The sequence below is a fragment of the Suncus etruscus genome, chromosome 17, assembly GCF_024139225.1.
Source record: "Suncus etruscus isolate mSunEtr1 chromosome 17, mSunEtr1.pri.cur, whole genome shotgun sequence".
In the NCBI taxonomy this organism is placed as follows: Eukaryota; Metazoa; Chordata; class Mammalia; order Eulipotyphla; family Soricidae; genus Suncus; species Suncus etruscus.
In genome coordinates this window covers 64,870,862-64,892,298 of record NC_064864.1, presented here as the reverse complement: position 1 = coordinate 64,892,298, position 21,437 = coordinate 64,870,862, and the positions used below count along the sequence as shown (strand labels likewise).

The following is a 21,437-nucleotide window of genomic DNA, read 5'->3' as shown; positions in this document are numbered from 1 at the left end:
TTAGAGATTATTTGATTTTAATAGGAATGTTACAAGTTGAGGGTTCAGAGAGACCCAGTGCCCGGCTGACCTATGTTGAATCCCTGATACCCTCTCTGGTCCCCTAAGCCTTCCAGGAGTGATCCCTGAGTACACAGCCAAGAGCACAGAGCCTGAACACAGCCAGATGGGACTCAAAAGTTCTCCCCCCCCCCCAAAAAAAAAATAAAATAGAGGAGACTTGGGAGTGAGGGAAGGAGAAATGACTGTGGTTTTTGAGTGTCCCATTTCACAGTCTTTGGTGCTCATGCATCACCTAGGTGGTGGGGATGGAGTGGTTGATTCTCGAGCATGGTCAGGGGAAAGGAAAGAGAAAGAGAACATGAGTCACTAATTTTTCTTTTAAAAATATATGCTCACCCTTGCTTCGCCCTCTCATCCCCACCCGCAGGTCCTCTTTGGAAATTACTGAACAATAACTGTAATTTCTGCTTTGTGCCTTGGCCCTGTGCTATCCTGCTATGCTTTTTTACTGTATTTTTCCAGGCTGAGCCAGGCCATCCATTTTCTTAATCTCTTTGACTGTTTCCTCAGTGAGCCAAGACCATGGGAGTTCCAGTTTCCTCACACAGTGGGCACAGCAGGCTAATCTACTGTAACACATTTTGAAATGTATTGGATTGTGTCCTTTCATCTTTGTCTTTCTCACAAGTTTCTGTTGCTACTAATAGCCCGCTGCAAATGGCCATTTACTATCCTGGAGGATTCCCTCTGCTTTCTGTTTCACTATTTCTCACCAGCTTCATGAAGCATTTTTTTTACTTGGCAGTGCTTTGTTTGCATGGCAGCTGTGGTCCTGAGTACTTGGGCTTGTGTTCATTCAGCAGAATGTCCAGCTTGTGCCACTACGTAACGATGCAAATCCTGTCTTACTAGGTTCAGTGTCTCTGTTGGAGCATCAAATTAAATTCTCATTGGGTCCTGGCATGTTAGTCCTAGTGCAGTTGACCACACATTCTAATTCTCTCCTTCAGGAACATGGTAGGATTGTAGCCCTCTAGCCCATGTAAATTAACATTTGGCCAAGAGACTTGCTTTGGCCTATGAATCGTGAGAACAAAATGTCTATGGTGAAGTGGATGCCCGAAGATCTGAAGGTTTTTTTGTTTGCTTGTTTGCCCTTTTGGAGGGGGGGGGCACACTCGGTGATGCTCAGAAATTGCTCCTGGCTTGGGGGACCATCTGGGATAGTGGGGATCGAACCAAGGTCCGTCCTGGATCAGCTGTGTTAATGGCAAAAGCCCTACTGCTGCGCTATCGCTCCAGCCCCTGGTTGTTTTTTTTTCCTGCCATACCTTGCCATGCTCAGGGTTTACTTCTGGTTCTGTGCTTAGGAATTACTCCTGACAGGCTGGGGAGACATATGAGATGCTGGAGATTGAACCTGAATGGCTGCATGCAAGGCAAATGCCCTACCCATTGTACATAGCTCCAGCCTAAGATCTGGAGCCTTTAAGCACATTTCTCATGGGGAGAGGTTCACTTCATGTGAGCGATAGGGAGCAACCCTCAAGATAGACATGTGACATGATCGAGGGAGAGAACTTGATTAGCATTTCTTCCTGATTTTTAACCCACTTGGAAGCCTTTAGTTAATTTTATCACGATGCAATTTATGTGCCCTAAAATGACCTTCTGAACTTGTACCACTCAGTGAACTTTAAGTAATCAAAATGTTGTGTCAGTTTTGCTGTGCATTTAAGTGTTCATTCACCCCTGTATAGAGCCTGGGGCTAATTAGCAGTCACTTCCTATTCTACCTCCTCTCAACTTCTGGCAGTCTTATCTCTGTCTCAGTGGAATAAGGCAATAACACTGCATTTCACAAGATAGTTGTCATAGATTTTATGACAAAAAAACTTGTGGGAGGGAGTTAGAGAAATAGTACAGTGGGCGGGGTGGGGTGGCTGTTCTATCTCTGGCACCCCACATGGTCCCCTGAATCCAAAGCCAGTAGTAAACCCTGAGCTCTGCTGAGTGTGGCCCCCCTTAAAACACTTTTTTTTAAAAGTGAACAAGAACAGCAAAGGGTTTGTGAAGCTTTTTGAAAATTATTTTGGGAAAGAGTGGAGCTGAAGTGATGGGATACCAGTTAGAGCACTTGCCTTGAACAAAGTAAATTCAGGTTCAATTCTCAGTGCTCCAGTTGATCCTTGAAACTCTGCCAGGAGTGATTCCTGAGCGTAGACCTAGGAATCAACCCTGAACACTGCTGGGTGTAGAACCCAAACAAACAAAAATTAAGTTGGTATCACTTACTTGGTAAAATACAGTTTGTGACCATTTATATTTGGCATTATGACATGCTAATGTTTTCAAGGCTTTCTTATGGTCCTTAGCACAATTAAGACTTCTTTTTTATGACTAATACTCCACACATACGAACATATTATACTAATTATGTTATTGTATAGTTATATTATATTATATTATATATAATATCAATAGTACAAGCTCTGTTTTCTTCTTTTTGTCTTCATTTCTACATCTTGGTCCCCCACCATAATCTTTTTTTTTTTTCTCTAATCAGGACTTCCGTCATAGTTGCCTTTATTTCTTCCAAAGCCATTCGATCGCCATCACCTCCTTCACACCTACCTCTGCTGCCATCACCATGGTCTCTTCCAGTTTCTACCTTAGAACTTCCTCACTACTTCCAGAGTGACCTCTATGACCCGCAGACTGCCTTTCTGGTTTAGAAAGGGCCCTTTCCCTTCAAAACTTGTGTTTTTATTCTGGTATTTTTGGACAGCTAACAGTTCGATGCCCACTGTATCCTGATGATCAAAAGTTACTGAAGAAAATCCTCTTTTTTCTTATCTCTATAACTGATGGTTTCAGTTTATCCATATTTTCCAGTGTATTCTTTCACTTGTTATTCTTCTGACCCTTCTTTACTACCAACCACCCAAAACTTCCTAAAGTGTTGGTGGTTTACAGATTCTACTCTAGAAACATCTCCTTCATGCCCCTCAGCCAGTGTTCTCAATCTCACTCTGCTGCATCCATCCACCTCTTTAGCACACTCCAGAAAACCAAAGCCCTGAGGTGTTCTGTTTTGGGGTGTCTCCCAGCACCACATAGCCTGTATGTAAGTGAGCCCTGTTTCTCTGAATGTTTTACAAGGCTCAAAGCAGTGATCCAGGGTATTTTGATTTTGTTTCCTTTGGATTGTGGTCTCCATTTTGAGACAAGGCTCTTTTTCCAATTCACCCCAACTTTACTTGAAGTCACTGAGAATTTGGAATGTTTGAGAGGATACATATTTGAACCAATATCATTTGACTACTGTTTTATCTCATTACCAGCTTTGAATCATGGAATTTAATGGCCAATGTCCTAGACTCCCAGAACTGTCCTATGGTCCTTTCATGCTCAGGATTCTTGAGTCAAAGTTCTCCTGAAGCTGGAGAGCTACCTGATATTTTAGATACAAGCTTTAGTGCCAAGCTGCCAACAAACCTTCCTTCCTTTGAAATAGGTGCCTGTGTCCTGCTGTTTGTGTTTTATCCAGTGAGTGGCAGCATAACTCAGCTAGGCTGCTGTGTGGTTGTTAAAAGCTATAATTTTTGTATCTATTGAAATACAAAATAGTGCTCGCTTTGGCAGCACATAAACTAAAATTAGAACGAAATACAAAATGTGTTTTATAAACTTTGATTCCACCCAAATGATGCTATCATAGATAAGAAAGTGCCTGTTTTTCTATGTAGATTTTGAATAAAAGAAATACCATTGCTATCATAGATGATAAGAAAGTGCCTGTTTTCTTTCTATGTAGATTTTGAATAAAAGAAATACCATTTATTTTCTAATTGATAAACTTCTACTAAAATGTTTTCTGAATACTTTTAGAGATCTGTTTGTTAATCTGAACGAGAACTTAATGCAGTATTGGCAAAGTTCTTGTCCTCGAGAGTTTGCCAGTGACACACCTCGTGCCAGACTCATGTTCAGACCAGAATTCAGTGTATTCACCATTAGCTTTTCAAGGCAGCACCTGTTTGGGTTTGTAAGGTTCCCTCCTAGGGTTTAACATTGAGCCGAACTCCAGGAGAGAGTCATGGTTGGTTGATGAGGATTATGGAGCTGGCTGGAGGCAGGGAGCACAGCCCCTCTCTGCTCTTCACCCAAGCACTGGAGCCTGCTCAGTTGCTGAGGGCTTGAGTTTCACTGTGGTGATTCCTCTGGTGGTGGTGGTGGCTCCTCTAGTCTTAGTGCCCCCTCCTGTTTAGCCTTTACTCTTAGAACACCCTGTTCCACTACACTTGTCCTGTGGGCAGAACGATACAGCAGTACATAGCTGTAGTATATCACAGAGGGCTGAGGTGATAGCCCTGCATTCAGCTACCCACTCTGGCAGTTACTAGCTCCTGTAATTATTAGTATAAAAATAAAACTTGAGTTCTTGATATAATTAAGTAAATTGTCTGTACTCAGTAAGTATACATGGCTAGTAGGTGGCGAGTCCAGATAAAGAACATCTCTATTGTGTGTTAATAACCAGGGTCATGTTGTTCTAAAATGAATGTGCATTAATTAGAATGACCGACCAAACTGGGTTTTAGAGTTAAACATGTTAAGCTTTCCTTCACCTTCTCTCCTGTGGAGCTTTGAGATCAAATTTGACTTTTTATTTTTTTATTTTTTGCCATTTAAATTCATTTTGGTATCAATATAGAAATAATAGATTTTTAAAATCACAGATAATACTAGGAATTCAAATTATATCCTTTTGCTTTTTTCTGCTTTTCTTGTTATGTTTTTGGTGCCTTAAAACAAGGTACACTAAGATGCCAGAGCAATAGCACAGCGGTAGGGCATTTGCCTTGCACAGGCAGACCCAGATGGACCTGAGTTCAATCCCCAGCATCCCATAAAGTCTCCTGATTTCAGGAGCATCACTGAGTATCCCCTGAGCATCACTGGGTGTGGCCCTAAAATAAAAGCAAAGGCTAGGTACCAAGAATTACTTTCTCTTCAAAACTTTCTCCAATAAACCTGGTACAACAACGGGGTCAGAGAGATAGCATGGAGGTAGGGCATTTGCCTTGCATGCAGAAGGATGGTGGTTTGAATCCCAGCATCCCATATGGTCCCCCAAGCCTGCCAGGAGTGATTTTTGAGCGTAGAGCCAGGAGTAACCCCTGAGCGCTGCTGGGTGTGACCCCAAAACAAACAACACCCCACTCAAAACCTAGGTACAACAATGAATTTGCTTTTATATAATGACATAAGCAATTATCACGTAATGGATGTACCTTTCTCTTTTATGAGAGGGTTTGCTCCTAAGCAGGATGTGGGGGTCTGAGTGTTCACACCCCAAATTCTCAGCTTCTAAGGCTGGGTAGATTTGATCTTATGCCAACAGGGCCACACCCGGTGGTGAGGATAGAACCTCAGTTCTACATATGGAAACAATGCCCCTGAGTACTCAATTACTACTGCCTTGGTCCCTTAGTTGTACTTTTCTTTCTTTTTTTTTTGTTTTGTTTTGTGGTCACACCCATTAGTGCTCCTGACTCTTTGCTCAGGAATTATCCTGATTGTGCTTGGGGGAACCTTATAGGATGCTAGGGATTGAACTCCTGATGGCTGCATCCAAAGCAAAGGCTCTATCCGCTATGCAATCATTCAGTCCCAGTTATAACTCTTTTAACACAATTTTCTTTAAAGCTTTTATCTACAAAATAACCATGTATAAAAAGTTACTTGTTTAAATATTCTTCATGGTAATAACATATTAGCAACAAGTTGTTAGTAGCAGAAGAGTTAATAGCAGAAGAGTAGGAGATATAACATAGTGGGTAATAGAGCATTTGCTTTGCACACAGCTGACCAGGTTCGATCCCCAGCATCCCAAGCCTACCAGGATGGAGTGTAGATTTCTGAGTGCACAGCCAGGTGTAACCCCTGAGTGCCAGTGGATGTGGCTGAAAATCACACACATACAAAAGAGCAAAAGAGTAGATTTGTTAAAGTTGGATTCCAACTGCTGTAAAACAGCAGGATGATATTTGTCGTTTTCACTTTGTGGCCTTTTTTCTCTGGTGGTACAGAGGGTGATCAAACTTGGTACTTTAACATTACTCTACTATTCTTTGTGGCCTGCCTCACTCTTCAAAAACAAAGTCCTTGGTCCGGAGAGATAGCATGGAGGTAGGGCATTTTGTCTTGCATGCAGAAGGATGGGGTTCGAATCCTGGCATCCCATATGGTTCCCTAAGGCTGCCAGGAACGATTTCTGAGCATAGAGCCAGTAGTAACCCCTGAATATTACCGGTGTGACCCAAAAACAAACAAACAAACAAAAAAATAACTCAGAAAAAACACACCAAAGTCCTGGCTCACCAAAGCAAATTTCAGATGAAGGAATTTTATAATTTTAGTAAATTTATAATTTTGGCTATGAGAATTTGGGGGGGGGGGGCTTGGGCCACACCTGGGAGTACTCAGGGGTTACTCCTGGCTATCTGATCAGAAATAGCTCCTGGCAGGCATGGGAGACCATGAGACGCTGGGGATTCGAACCAACCACCTTTGGTCTTGGATCGGCTGTTTGCAAGGCAAATGCCGCTGTACTATCTCTCCGGCCCCTGAATATTTTTAAAATATGAGAAATAGGAAGCTGTCTTCCAAAGCAGGAAGATTGTTTTTATTTTGCTTTTACAGCACTGGGGATCAAACCTAGAACTGTAAACATACAAGACTAGGACTGTGTCCTGGAGCTGCAGCTCCAGTTTAGGGCTATTTTTTGAAAAAGTACTTACATATGAGATTGCAGAATTTTGAGCTAAACCTGTTGGGTTATTTTCTAGGTAGCACTTTTAATTTGAAAGAATGACTAATAAAACATGGCTCTTTAGATTTTATTTGATAGGCAGTTTCCTTAAAAAAGGTTGTATCAAGGAAAACAACTGACAGTATTTTTTTTTTTTTTTTTTTTGGCCAATGGTGAAATTCAAGCTTTGAGGTAAAAATGGGAATGTAGGTGCTTGCTTTGGCAGCACATATACTAAAATTGGAACGATACAGAGAAGTTTAGCATGGCCCTACGTAAGGATGCCACGCAAATTCGTGAAGCGTTCCATATTAAAAAAAAAAGGGAATGTAGAAATGCCTACTTACTACTGACCTCAGTTGTGTATTAATACTTTAAAAGCTCTTATGATTAGCTAAACAGCTGATACTAGGAAATAGAATCTTTTTTAATGCTACAGAGCAAAGCATGTTATTTGGAAGATCTCCATGATTCAGTGAACAGTTTATGGTGTTATAAAAATGATGTGTCAGACCCATTTAAAGCAGCAGACTGGTGAGTTTTAATGTGATGGAGAACAAAGAATTCACTGGTGGGCCCGGAGAGATAACACAGCGGCGTTTGCCTTGCAAGCAGCCGATCCAGGACCAAAGGTGGTTGGTCCCCTGTGCCTGCCAGGAGCTATTTCTGAGCAGACAGCCAGGAGTAACCCCTGAGCACCACCGGGTGTGGGGGCCCCCCCCCCAAAAAAAAAAGAATTCACTGGTAGTTTCAGAGTCATTTTGCCATTACCTTTACAAAAAAACTACCATATAGGCCCAGTTCAATTTAATATAGCATGGTATTTTTCCTTGAACATGAATGGCCAGGGGTCCCCAGTAGCTCATGTAGTTCCCAGAACACCACTGGGTATGGCCCACAGATAAACAAAAAACCAACAAACTTGTGTCAAGTTTCAAAAACGATGTATCAGGGCCAGAGAGATAGCATAGTGGTAGGGCATTTGCCTTGAACATGGCCCACTCGGGACAGACCTGGGTTCAATTCCGGGCATTCCATATTGTCCCCCAGCCTGCCAGGACCAATTTCTGAGTGCAGAGCCAGGAGTAACCCCTGAGCATCACTGGGTGTGACCCCAAAAACCAATCAATAAAGTTATGGTTTTTTTGTTTGGACCACACTCAGTGATGCTCAGGGGTTACTCCTGTCTATGCGCTCAGAAATCGCTCCTGGCTTGGGGGACCATATGGAACGCTGTCAGAGGATTGAACCGAGGTCTGTCCTAGGTCAGTCATGTGCAAGGCAAGCGTCCTACTGCTACGCTATTGCTCCAGCCCCCAATTTTAGTTTCTAACCTATAACATAGATAAACCAGCATTATAGACAAAAGGGTTCCTGGGGCAGGGCAGGGCAGGACTCTTTGCATCTAATGATGAGGTGAAACTAGAGGACGTTCCACATCATCCTGACTTTGATGAAGGAAATGCACAGAAATCAGAATCTTTAACTACAGAAACCTGACACCAATAACGGCTAATGTGCAAAAAAAGTTTCATTGGGACCACAGAGAATGACTCAGGGGTTAGATGACCTAGTATGCCTGGAACCCAGAGTCAGTCTTTTGCCAGAAAACATCAGGGATAAAAAGGTCTCCTTGTATTTAAGCCAAGGCTTTTCTTCTTCTTCCCATTTTTCCCATATTTTGCTGGGCCTATGCAAACAACAATTGCCACTTTCACACTGTTATTACTGTATTTTTTAAACTGTTTTTTAACTGCTTTTTTACTTTTTGGCTAAAGTATTCTTTTATAAAAAATGAAAATTATTTTAAAATTTAAAATTTAGCTTACTAAACTTTCTGCTGGTGCTTCAAATAATTCATTGTGATTCAATAAATTTCAAAACTATTCTTTCCTTTCTCTTCCATCTCTAGTTTTTCTTTCAATTTTCTATTTTTTTAAATCATGTTGCTTTTAGTCTTTATAAAACAAATGTATTTTATCAGTTATGTCAACTATGTAATGCATTTTCTTTAAATAAATTAATAATAATAATAAAAAAAGCAAAACCAATAACAACGAGCAATAAAATAGCCCAGTAAACCTTAAAAAAAAAAAACAGGGTTCCTGGGACTACAGTGTTCTAGAACCAAAATTAAGGTTTATAAGATACATTTTATTCCCATGTACCATGAGGATAGTACAGGGTGTAGGGCATTGGGCTTGCTTTTACCTGACTAGGGTTCATCTCTGGCATCACAGCCTCCTGAGCATCCAACACTGGCACCTCAGGGCAGGATCACCACCGCATTCTTGAGCGGTGAGAATTCTTGGTTGAGAATTGTCTCCTCTCCCCAGCCCCCTAAACAAGATTTATTGTTGGGAAAAGAACAGGTTAGTATGATTATACACACTGTTTATATACGAAGAGGTATATATAGGATATTTGTGTTTTTTTTTTTTGTTGTTGTTGTTATATAAAATTTTCCTGGAATGATAGGAAGAGATTGTTCATTCTGAAAAAGAGTGAAAAGAAGGAAAATTCTTTAAAAACCTTTTGAACTCATATTTAAAACCAGTGAATATGTTTTTTTTTCTTTCAGAAATCATTATATTCTCATCTGCTTTATTAAAAATTCCAGGGAACTGTTGTTCTCATGAAAGTTGCAATAAGTTTAGAGTAATGAATATTTTTCTGATGACTTGCATTTTTAAGTTTAGTTTGAGAAGAAAATGAAGCTTATTTTTTTTTAAGGGTAAAAAATTCCATTTGCCGTCCAAGTCAAATACATTTATGTTGAAATAATGTAAATCAAATAGGTAGCAATTTCCCTGGTGGGACCCACAGTACACTAGAATTTAAATCTTAAGGAGTGATTTGATTTTTTTTTTAAATGGCAGTGATTGCTAGCTTCCTAGTAATAAGATGGTTTTATCTAAAACGTTTTGAATAAGTGCTGTCTAAAATGTGGAAGTAAGAAAGCTAAATAAATGCTCAGACATTTGATTTAGTACAAAAAGTACTTTTACTATTCATAACCTTTGAGACTTTGGGAATTCTTGGAGAGACTAACTCAGAAATTAAATTTTATTATTCTCTCTGCTTTTAAGTGTGCTTTTTGATCATTTAGGCTTTTTTTTTTTTTTTTTTTTTACTTTTTGGTTAAAGTGTTCTTTTATGAAAAGTGAAAATTATTTTAATGTAAAAAGTTCTGTGATTTTTTTTTAAGTTCTCAAAACATGTTTCTTTGAATACTAAAATATCATTTCCAGAATTCTTTTTTTTGTTTTGTTTGGTTTTTGGTTTTTGGGTCACACCCAGCAGCGCTCAGGGGTTACTCCTGGCAGGCTCAGGGGACCATATGGGATGCCGGGGATTTGAACCACAATCCTTCCACATGAAAGGCAAAAGCCCTACCTTCATGCTATTTCTCTGGCTCACCCAGAATTCTTTGCAGCTGTTTGAAAACCACTTCTGCAAATTTCTTTAATTGGAAATCCTTTTAATAATTTAATGGAATTTTGGGAAAGTCTATTTATGGGCTATTTATAAAAAATGATGCAATTATCTATACTTGTTTCAGGCTTTGTGGTTGGTTCTCGATATAGAAAGACAACACACATGGGGCAGGGCATTTACCTTGCATGCAGCCGATCCAGAATGGATGGTGGTTCGAATCCTGGCATCCCATATGGTCTCCCGTGCCTGCCAGGAGTAATTTCTGAGCACAGAGCCAGGAGTAACCCCGGAGTGCTACCGGGTGTGACCCAAAAACTAATAAAAAGAAAGGCCATACAGAGATCTTACCCTCTGTGGACATGCGTTGTAGTGGGAGGAGTAAATAAAGTGTGGGACGGTTCCTGGGTACCCTGTTCAGAGACCAGCTGTTTTGAGGAAGTGATAGCTTTTGAGGGCAAATAGAAGTTAACAGTCATTTAGGGAGTTGGGATTAAAGTGTTGAGGTAGAAAGAGCAGATAAGGAATTCTAAAACCACATGGTGTTTTGGAAACTTAATTTATTTGATCTATAACCTCATTTAATCACTCAGCTGGTGGACCACATGTTTTAAGGAACAAGAAGTGAGACCAGGGGCCGGAGATATAGCATGGAGGTGTAGGGTGTTTGCCTCGCATGCAGAAGGACGGTGGTTTGAATCCCTGTCTCCCATATGGTCCCCCAAGCCTGCCAGGAGCTATTTCTGAGCGTAGAGCCAGGAGTAACCCCTGAGTACTGCCTGGTGTGACCCCCAAAACAAAACAACAACAAAAAATCAAACAAAACAAACAAACAAAAAAGGAAATGAAAGCAGAGCTCTGTACTGAGTGCCCTCCACTGGGGGTCAGCACTGTTCTCAGATTTAGGGGTTCTCAGAAAAGAACACAATATTTGGAAGGACTCAAACTTTAAACCAGGTTTGAGTGTTCGTTCTTAGGTTTATTATGTGTGGAACTAATTAGAGACTAGAGACTAAACATTTCTGAGCCCAGACACTCCTAAGTAAGATGAAAACAACATTCATCTTTAGGCATCCAGTTCTATGGAAAGAAAGCAGCTAATAGATAACACCAAGCCTGGAAAGATGCTATTATGGATGAAATAGAACAGACTACCACACATTTTCTGCTTTGAAGTAGGACTGAAGCAAATGGGAAATGTACTGTTTCACAATAAGATTGGAACATACAACATTTCTAAAAAAAGAAAAAAAACTTAGAATGGTTTTATAATTTCACCTGTTTGACAGACATTTTCTGTGTAGCACGTCTTCATATCCTTTTTTGAAAGTAAGGGTTTGTAAGATAGGGCTGTCAGATGAGAGAGAAGCTGCTATGAAATAGCCCTCATCTAGGAGCAATTGTATTGACATATTTTGGTTTACTGTTTCTAATACTCTCATTATAGGCAAATTACTTGTTTCTTCAATGTTAGAATGATATTTTTCTTTTATAAGAATAAACTGAAGCACTAATGTAGATTTTTTTTCTTAAAAAGTAATTTATTAGAAAGTAGTATGTAAGACAATGAAAATACAATGTGGTATGCTTTTACTTGCTTAAAAAAAGAAACTAGAGGGACAGGGGACACCTGCCTTGACCACATAGCTCTAGTCAGAGACACATTCATTACATGTCTAAGGACCTAAATTTGTTCTCAGGTTTATTTTTCTACTGTCTGTTGTATTTATCTCTGTATATGAGGTTTTCTACATCTCATCATGAAGTTTCTTGATCTTTTCTTAGTTGCAACTATTCTGATACTTAGGCCTCTATATAAAATTTTAAAGTTTGGGGCTGAAGAGATAGCATAGCAGTAGGTGTTTGCCTTGCACGCAGCTGACTCTGGATGGATCTGGTTTCAATTCGTGGCATCCCATATGGTCCCCCATTTCTGCCACAGTGATTTCTGAGCACAACCAGGAGTAACTCCTGAGTGCTGCCAAGTATGGCCCAAAATCCAAAAAAAATTTTTTTTTTAATTTTATATCACCTACTGTATTTGTTATTTCTGTCATTTCTGACTGTAGTTTTCTCATTTTGACTTTTATACTTGTGCTTTGCTGTTATTCTATGTTATTGTGTCTTTGAGCTCATCGAATATCCTTACACGGTGTCACTAAAGTCCTTCTCCGAGAATTTACAGATCTGGTTGGTGCTGGTTGAGCCATCTGCCTTAGTTTCACTCACTAAGCTTGGTGGGCTTCTGCAAGTCTTGTCCATTGGACTGCTGTGCCGACAGCAAATTTCTGTAGTTAGTCCTCCTGGGACTCTTGTGAGGGGTTAGTCCCTGAGCACTTTCTCTTTTCTTCCCCAAGTGACAGGAAGTATAACTGAGCAGTGTGAGATTCGATGAGAAAGTAGGCTGCATGTTTCAGGAGCTTCAGGAACTGTGGAACTGGATCTGTGCTAGGTCACCTGGAGGGCCACCTTGGTCCCCAAAAGGCCCCAGAGATGTCAGCAGCAGACTGATTTCACCTTGGAGGATAGGGGATCAAGTTGGGGTTCAGGAAATGAGGAGCTAGGCTTATTGGATACACCAGTTTATTTTATTTTTTGGGTTTTGGGCTACACCCAGTGACACTCAGGGGTTACTCCTGACTATGCCCTCAGAAATCGACTACTCTTGGCTTGGGGGACCATATAGAACACTGTGGATTGAACCGAGGTCCATCCTGGATCAGCTGCATGCTAGGCAAATGCCCTACCACTGCGCTATCACTCTGGCCCCTGGATAGACCAGTTTAAGTCAGTGTCTTACTGTATTTGCGCAGCCATAACAAAATGCCACAAACAGGAATGTGTTTGTTGTAGCTGATCTTTTTTTTTTTTTTTTTTTTTTTGGTTTTTGGGCCACACCCGGCAGTGCTCAGGGGTTACTCCTGGCTGTCTGCTCAGAAATAGCTCTTGGCAGGCACGGGGGACCATATGGGACACTGGGATTCGAACCAACCACCTTGGGTCCTGGATCGGCTGCTTGCAAGGCAAATGCCGCTGTGCTATCTCTCCGGGCCCTGTTGTAGCTTATTTTATTTTTCATGGGCTTGATCCATCTGCAGAAAGCCAAGCTTAACTTATTGCTCCTTTGACCTTTACTCTTATTGGAGATGGGCCGAGTCAAAATCTTTCTTGTTCTTTTGAGGATGCTAATTGTGTAGATCAGGTCTTCACTCTGAGATTTCACATGAGACTTCATTATTCCCTTAATTCAAATACTGGGTCTTGAGGATTCAACATAGACATGTAGGAGAGCATTTGCCTCCTGAAACACTGAAATCAAGTGTTTTTTTTTTTTTTTTGGTTTTTGGGTCACACCCGGCGGTGCTCAGGGGTTAACTCCTGGCTGTCTGCTCAGAAATAGCTTCTGGCAGGCATGGGGGACCATATGGGACACCGGGATTCGAACCAACCACCTTTGGTCCTGGATCGGCTGCTTGCAAGGCAAACGCCGTTATGCTATCTCTCCGGGCCCAAATCAAGTGTTTCTTTCGTTGACTTTGAGACACAGTCTTCAGTTACGAATAATTGCATGCAATGTCAATCTTATATTTAATTTACTGCTCTCCACAATTGCAGGCACATACGATTTATTTTAATACCTGCTTTCTAACTAATAATGTTTATAATTAACTATAAAAGTAGTTCAAAGCCAAGTTAATATAGAACTCAGATTATTACTGTGCTTACATTTACAGATAGTCACAAAAACTCAGCAGGCATTCTAATAGTATAGTAAACGTATTCTACTTCTTTAAAAATTTTCTTTCCTATCCAGGCACAAATTGTAAAAAAATGTCTACATAATTCATTGATAATTTTAAATTCATGTTTATCTCGATTATGAATACAACTCTTTTTACTCACTTAAGATAATGATAAAAAAAAAGCCACCAGTGCATCCCATTCTTGGAACATTCCTTCCTTTTACTTTATACGCTCCCTCAGTTTTCTCCTACTTTCTCTCCTGAACAGATTGCATTCAGTAAAGTGATTTGTGTTAGTATTTTGGGAAAAAATCTAAACTAGAGGCTACAAACCTTCACTTTATTGTGAAATTGAGTATGAATTTGGAGTCTGTTAGTATTTTAGTTTGTAGTAGATAATTTTTGTACTTTGTGTCCAACGTGATTCAATTTTTTTTCCATAGGCCAGCCCTCCAGATCTTTATATTGAAAGATTTAATATAGCTCTTGGACAATATATGGGAGCATTGCAGAGCATTGTGCCTCTTTTCATATATATGGTAAGTTTACACTGTTCTCCTTTTCAAATCCCTAGGATTATTGATCTTAGCACAGATGCAAGGCTTTCTTGTATTATATTACAAGTGGAAATTAATCTATTTAAGACAAGATTGGGCACATTCAGGGTGCTATGGCTGTAGATAGGAAATAATCTATTTCAATAATGTTTGATAGTGTTGCTTTATAAGTATTATTTACCTTTTTTAAAAAATTTCACAAGTAGCTGAGTAGACACAATAACAGGCATTAGAAATTAGTTGCCCACTAGGCATTTTATTCCTGCCAAGTAGAAGACACTGCTAGATCATATGCTTAGAATATAAAGATATGTTATAAAAATGCATCTTGTCCTCAGAGAGTGAAACATTAAAATTTAATATGTCTAAATATATGTTGTTACATTAAATGCCATGTAAGTCTTTACACTGAAAAGTGGTCCTAAATACCCCAACTTCAAACTTCAAAATTTCAGGGGCTGGATTGATAGCACAATGGTAGGATGTTTACCTTGCTTGCTGCCAACCCGGCATGAACCTGAGTTCGATCCCCTGCATACCATATGGTCCCCCGAGCCTGCCAGAAGCGATTTCTGAGTGCAGATCCAGGAGTAAAACCTGAACGCTATTGGGTGTAGCCCAAAAACCAAAACCTAAACAAGCAAACAAAAGCTAATCTCAGAAGAGTGCAAGACAAGCCACTGAAACTCACGGGACTGGTCTTGAGGCTGTAAACTTTGGCCTTCTTGGAAATAGGGTGGACCAAGTTCTACAGATTCTAGAGTTCCTGGAGCCTTATGTCCACATAAACGACTGTGGACACCTCCATATTCCACAATATTAGACATCAAATTAGATAAGAAAGTAGCATAAAATCTAAGCTCAGTAAACAAAAACTGAGCAGCAAACAGCTCAGTAAACACTCAGACAATAACTTCAATGACCTCATGTGGAATGTAACAATTTTCACAGATTTTCTTTTACTGTAGTAGTCTCAGAAATTTCATTAGCCATTTTGTTGTATAAAAGCAATAGAAAATACATTATTTTATGCTTGCTAAGAAGGGAGGTGTGGCTTTCGGTAGGAAATGGGACAATGATAGAGGAAGGTCGCACTGGTGGTGGAATAGGTGCTGGAATATTGAATGTGAAATAATTGCATTACTAGCAGCTATGCAAACCAGCAATTAAATAAAGTTTTAAAATTAAATTAAAAATTTTTTTGGCTTTTGGGCCACACCCTCTGTGCTCCTGCCAGGCTTGGGGAATCATTGGGATACCCGGGATTGAACCCCAGTCCTTCCCAACTTCATGCAAAGCAAACACCCTACTGCTGTGCTATTGCTCTGGCCCCCAAATAAAGTGTTTTATTTTTTAATTTTTTAAGGATGTAGACTGTTAGAATGATCCTATGTTCTGTAGCATAGATCATATTTGAAATACAGGTTTTCAGAATGATTAGTTCTTTGTAATATACAGTGTATTAAGAATGTTTTAAAATTGTCTCTAGCTTTCTTCAGTTTAGAAAGGTGTTTCCAAAATGTTTTTATTTTAATTCATTTATTTCTTGGCTATTGATAACATTAAATTTGGAAGAAAGGAATTCGACCTTTTTACCAAGACGTCTGGAAGTGAATTTAAAAAGACATTTTCTTTGAGCTAAAGTTTCTGAGTGCTTATGAATTATGAAACTAATAAACTTTGTCTAGATAGTACAGAGGGTAGAGTGCTTACTGTGCATTTGACCAAAAAATTTGTTGTCCTGCTAGAAATGATCCATGAGCTTTGGGGGATTTCTGGGTGTGGCTCTAAAACAAACAGGCAGCATTTTAGAAAGAATGCAAATATTCTCTCCAGTGTCCAGTTCTTGATAACCTTATTATATAGTTTTATTTATAACCACATGTATATTATTATTATTTATTTATTTATATATATTCTTTGGTTTTTGGGCCACACCGATGATGCTGAGGGGTTACTCCTGGCTATGTGCTCAGAAATCTCTCCTGCTTGGGGGACCATATGGGATGCCTCGAGATCCAACCGAGGTCTGTACTAGATTAGTGCATGCAAGGACAACACTCTACCACTTGTGCCACTGCTCCGGCCCCTCCCCCCTTTTTTGTTTTGTTTTGGGGCACACCTTGCAACACTCAGGTTACTCCTGGCTCTACACTCAGAAATTGCTCCTGGCAGGCTCAGGGGACCATATGGGATGCCAGGATTTGAACCATCATTCTTCTGCATGCAAGGCAAATGCCCTACCTCCATGCTATCTCTCTGGCTTCTCTGGCCCATATTTTTATACATTTTTTAAAGAAGAAGAAAATGTGTCAAATTTCTAAATCAAGTAGCTTGTTAAAATTTCTTCATTTCTCATTTCTGTAATTGTGTTAACATCTAAATGAAAAAGTTTTATTTTGACTTGTCATTAATTTTAATCATGATGCTTTGGCTAACAAGAAACAGAGCCTTAATTGAAGTTATTTGAGTAAACTAGAAGTATTATTGTCTCTTGTAAAAGAAACCTCTAGAACAACCATCTCCAGGCTTGGTTGTTCTGTGGCTTCCTTAGTGGTGTGAAGTCTTCTTTGGGCTCTTTTGTGTTTCTTTGCTTGTCCAGAGTTTTTCATCTTGTTCTCAAGTTATAAGGTAACTTTTCTTTTTCCCAAACCACTCTTATTGCTGTATTGGAATTTACTGGCAGTTTACCTTTTCTGGAGATGTAATTCCAGCACTACATCTGTCACAGGAGCCTCATCTTCACCTGTGTCCAAGGACCCCCGTAAACAGTGGAGTTCCATGGCTGAGAACTGCAGAGGCTGCAGTTCTGATGGCTTTGCCTATTTGTTGCGCCCTTACTATGCTTCTTTATATCTTTTTTTTTTTTTTTTTTTTTTTGGTGGTTTTTGGGTCACACCCGGTGGTGCTCAGGGGTTATTCCTGGCTCCATGCTCAGAAATTGCTCCTGGCAGGCAAGGGGGACCATATGGGACGCCGGGATTCGAACCGATGACCTCCTGCATGAAAGGCAAACGCCTTACCTCCATACTATCTCTCCGGCCCCGCTTCTTTATATCTTATATTTGGTTTTGGGGCTACACCCACCAGTGCTCAGGGCTTTACTCCTGGCTCTTCACTCAGAAATTACTCTTGTTGGTGCTTATGGATGGATGCCAGGATGGAACCCCACCCACTATGTATTATCTTGCAAGATATATTTGGGTTAGATCTCTCTCTCTCTCTCTCTCTCTCTCTCTCTCTCTCGGTTTTTCTCAGGGGTTATTCCTGGCTGTCTACTCTCTCTCTCTCTCTCTCTCTCTCTCTCTCTCTCTCTCTCTCTCTCTCTCTCTCTCGGTTTTTCTCAGGGGTTATTCCTGGCTGTCTACTCTCTCTCTCTCTCTCTCTCTCTCTCTCTCTCTCTCTCTCTCTCTCTCCTCTCTCTCCTCTCTCTCCTCTCTCTCCTCTCTCTCCTCTCTCTCCTCTCTCTCTCGGTTTTTCTCAGGGGTTATTCCTGGCTGTCTACTCAGAAATAGTTCCTGGCAGGCACCGGGTGACCATATGGGACACTGGGATTCGAACCAACCACCTTTAGTCCTGGATCGGCTGCTTGCAAGGCAAACGCCACTGTGCTATCTCTCCAGGCCCAAGATCTCTCATAAAAATTTGTTTTAATTGTGGAAGTGGTGACACCTACATACATAGGTGAATGGAACTAAACTGGAATTCTGCAGAATTGATACTTTTCCCCCCAAAAACTGTATCTTCTTATTTTGTAGGTAATTTAAAAATTATTATCATGCCAATGCATTTTAAGATTTACATGAAATGGCTTCTTCCTGGGAGCCGGGAGTCTAGCAGTATGGGGTTCGGCAGGCCCCCGCCATGCCAGAGGCTTTAACCAGGCCTGGGGTGGGTGCAGGACTTGGGTAACCCCAGCACCCCTCTACAGCCTTGCTCCAGATCTCCAGGGCTTCCCCGGGCCACGTGCCTGGGTAAGCCAGTGAGTTGGCCCCTTGGTGGAGCTTGAAGGTACCCTAGGCTTTCCCCCATTATCCATTCAGCTCCTTAGGGAGGGTCTAGGTGGGGCTCTGAACTTCTGGCCTCCCAGCTTCTTGAAGTCACTGGTAATCTCTTTCCAGTCTATATTTTCTTTTTTTTTGGTGTTTTTGGGTCACACCCGGCAGTGCTCAGGGGTTACTCCTGGCTGTCTGCTCAGAAATAGCTCCTGGCAGGCACTGGGGACTATATGGGACACTGGGATTCGAACCAACCACCTTTGGTCCTGGATCGGTTGCTTGCAAGGCAAACACCGCTGTGCTATCTCTCCGGGCCCCAGTCTGTATTTTCAAAATCGCACAAGAAACATTAATAGTACTCACTTTCATTGAATTATGTTTTTATGTATGCAGAATGTCCATTTTGTACTCTGCCCTTTTGCATACCCCTTTAAGAGATCATATTTCTCTTTAACTTCCTTAACTCCTATCATCATTACTCCTCATTTACCCTTTCTAACTTAAGTACTGTAGAGTCCTAAGTCACAGACCAAAGTGGTGCCCTGGAGTTAACACCCACCCAACTATTTAAAAAGGCATAAAAAGGACAGTTATGTCTTTTCAACATTTTATGGGTGTTTTCTTTGATGGCTATAACTTTTGCTGAATATTTTCTTATACAGTGACGATCCCCCAACCCATTTTTTTTATCTTCTCTTTTTTTTTTTTTTGTGGTTTTTTTTTTTTTTTTTGGGGGGGGTCACACCCGGCAGTGCTCAGGGGTTACTCCTGGCTCCATGCTCAGAAATTGCTCCTGGCAGGCACGGGGGACCATATGGGATGCCAGGATTTGAACCGATGACCTTCTGCATGAAAGGCAAACGCCTTACCTCCATGCTATCTCTCCGGCCCCTTATCTTCTCTTTGTGAACTGCTCAATATGGAATTTGGTGTGAAAGAATCCCTCAGTTTAATGCTTATGTTTGAACCAAGTCATGGGTATTGTTGGAAATGTTCTTACGCCCCCATAACTCTGATAGTGCCACGTGGCTTTATTTCTTGTTTGCTTAGGCACACTAAAACGAGAAAATACTGTACATACCAATAAGTTCTTATCTAATAGAGATGGGAACACACAAATCTTGTAGTGCAATGGGACCTTACATCCTGAACATTGACATAAAGACCTGGCACAGGCCTCAGAAGAATGGGCATTCTCCATTCAGCCCTGATCTAGAGAAGACATCTACAAAACATCCAAGGTTGTCTATAACATTACCTGGAGACATTCCTCTACCAGGGAAGACCCTACAGCTGTTCTGACATCGATCTACTCAAAAGAGACTTAACACTGAGAAGACTTATCAAGAACAATGACCTGCTTACTGGACAGGGCTTGCTGTATTGCCTCTTAATTGTGAGGTTTGTCTATAACATCACCTGGAAGCAATCCTCTACCACAGAAGACCCTACCACTGCTCAGACATCGACCTGCTCAAAAGAGACTTCCCTTAACACTGAGAAGACTTAACAACAACGACCTGCTTACAGGACAGGGCTTCCTGCATTGCCCTTTAATGGTGAGGTGAAACAAGAAGACGCTCCACATCATGACTTCAATGTAGGATATGCAGATTCCAGGATCTTTAATACAGAAACATGATACCAACAACAGAGACTGTGTGAAAAGTGTGTTGGCACTACGGACAATGTCTTGGATTGGACGATAACTTGCCTAAAGCCTAGAGTTGGTCTTATGCCAGGAAACTTCATGGGTAGGATCTCTTTGTATTTAGGCCAAGGTTATTCCTTTCCATGCCTCTCATATTTTGGTGGGCCTATGCAAACAACAATTGCCACTCTAGTACCGTTTTTACTGTGCTCCTTTGACTCTAATCCTTAAAAAAAAAAAAAACACTTAAAATTAGAGATTAACTTAAGCTAATATGTATGTACATGGAAATGTTTAAGGAGTTACGTAAGTTTTATGGCTTTAGATTGCCTTGTGTGCTGTTAAGAAATATTATAATGTATTACAATCTGGGGACTTGAGGGACAAAGTAATTGTACATGGATTCTGTTTTATTTATCTTAACGTTCTTTGGCTGAAAGTTCAAAGTTAAGATATCAGCGAGGGGACTTCTTCTGAGAATTATGTTATAGGCGATTGTCCTTCCACTGTAACTTTACCTTGTCCTCTTTCTTTGCATATTTTGTTCTCATAATTCAAAATAAAAAAATTAAAAAAAAAGATTTACATGAAATGAACATAAGATCATTCATCAGAAACTTTTCCTTCCAAAACTTTCTAAGTTCTCTGTCATTCTAATTGGGCTGCCCTGGATTACTTGTCTTTCATTTGGCGCCTATCACATCACCTGTTCTGGGCACCCTTGTCTGCTTAATGTCAGGTATATTCTGTGTTCTTATGTATGGGTCATGGGTGTCATCTTGTTGCCTTTAATTGCCAGAAAGATACAGTGTGGCTCTGGTGGAACAGAGGTCTTGCATTCATGAGGCCCTGACACAGAAAAATGGAATAAGTCACAACAGAAACCTGGAGTAGTGGTAGAGTCTCTTATTAGTTGATATTCATATTTTAATTAATGCCTATTTTAATTTCTTAAAATATTTCTTTTTTTATGCTTCAGTTTCATTAGAATATTACATGGTGCTTAAATAAAAATATTTTAGAAAAGAATAAACAATAAAACATATTAGTGATATATATTCCTACTTGATGCAATGAAAAATAACTTTTCTTTTTCAGAATAAGTTTTACATCGAAACCAAGCTTAACAGAGACTTAAAAGATGACCTTATAAAGCTGTTTACGGAACATGTTGCAGAAAAGCACATTTATAGCCTAATGCGTAAGTAAGGGGTAGAGAACAAGCATCTCTTT

At 40.3% G+C, this 21,437-nt stretch overlaps 1 protein-coding gene and 1 non-coding gene across 2 annotated transcripts in view; both read left to right on the top strand.

Annotated features, from left to right (window-relative positions):
• Positions 1-21,437, top strand: part of CACUL1 (CDK2 associated cullin domain 1) — an 81,592-nt gene that overhangs the window by 31,650 nt on the left and 28,505 nt on the right. The window contains exons 4-5 of the mRNA XM_049764506.1: positions 14,442-14,537; positions 21,303-21,405. Of these exons, the coding sequence (XP_049620463.1) occupies positions 14,442-14,537; positions 21,303-21,405 (199 nt within the window). The remainder of the gene's footprint in view (positions 1-14,441; positions 14,538-21,302; positions 21,406-21,437) is intronic.
• On the top strand, positions 7,031-7,136 carry LOC125995419 (U6 spliceosomal RNA). Its single transcript, XR_007490954.1, has one exon. It is a non-coding gene; the product is annotated as a U6 spliceosomal RNA (small nuclear RNA).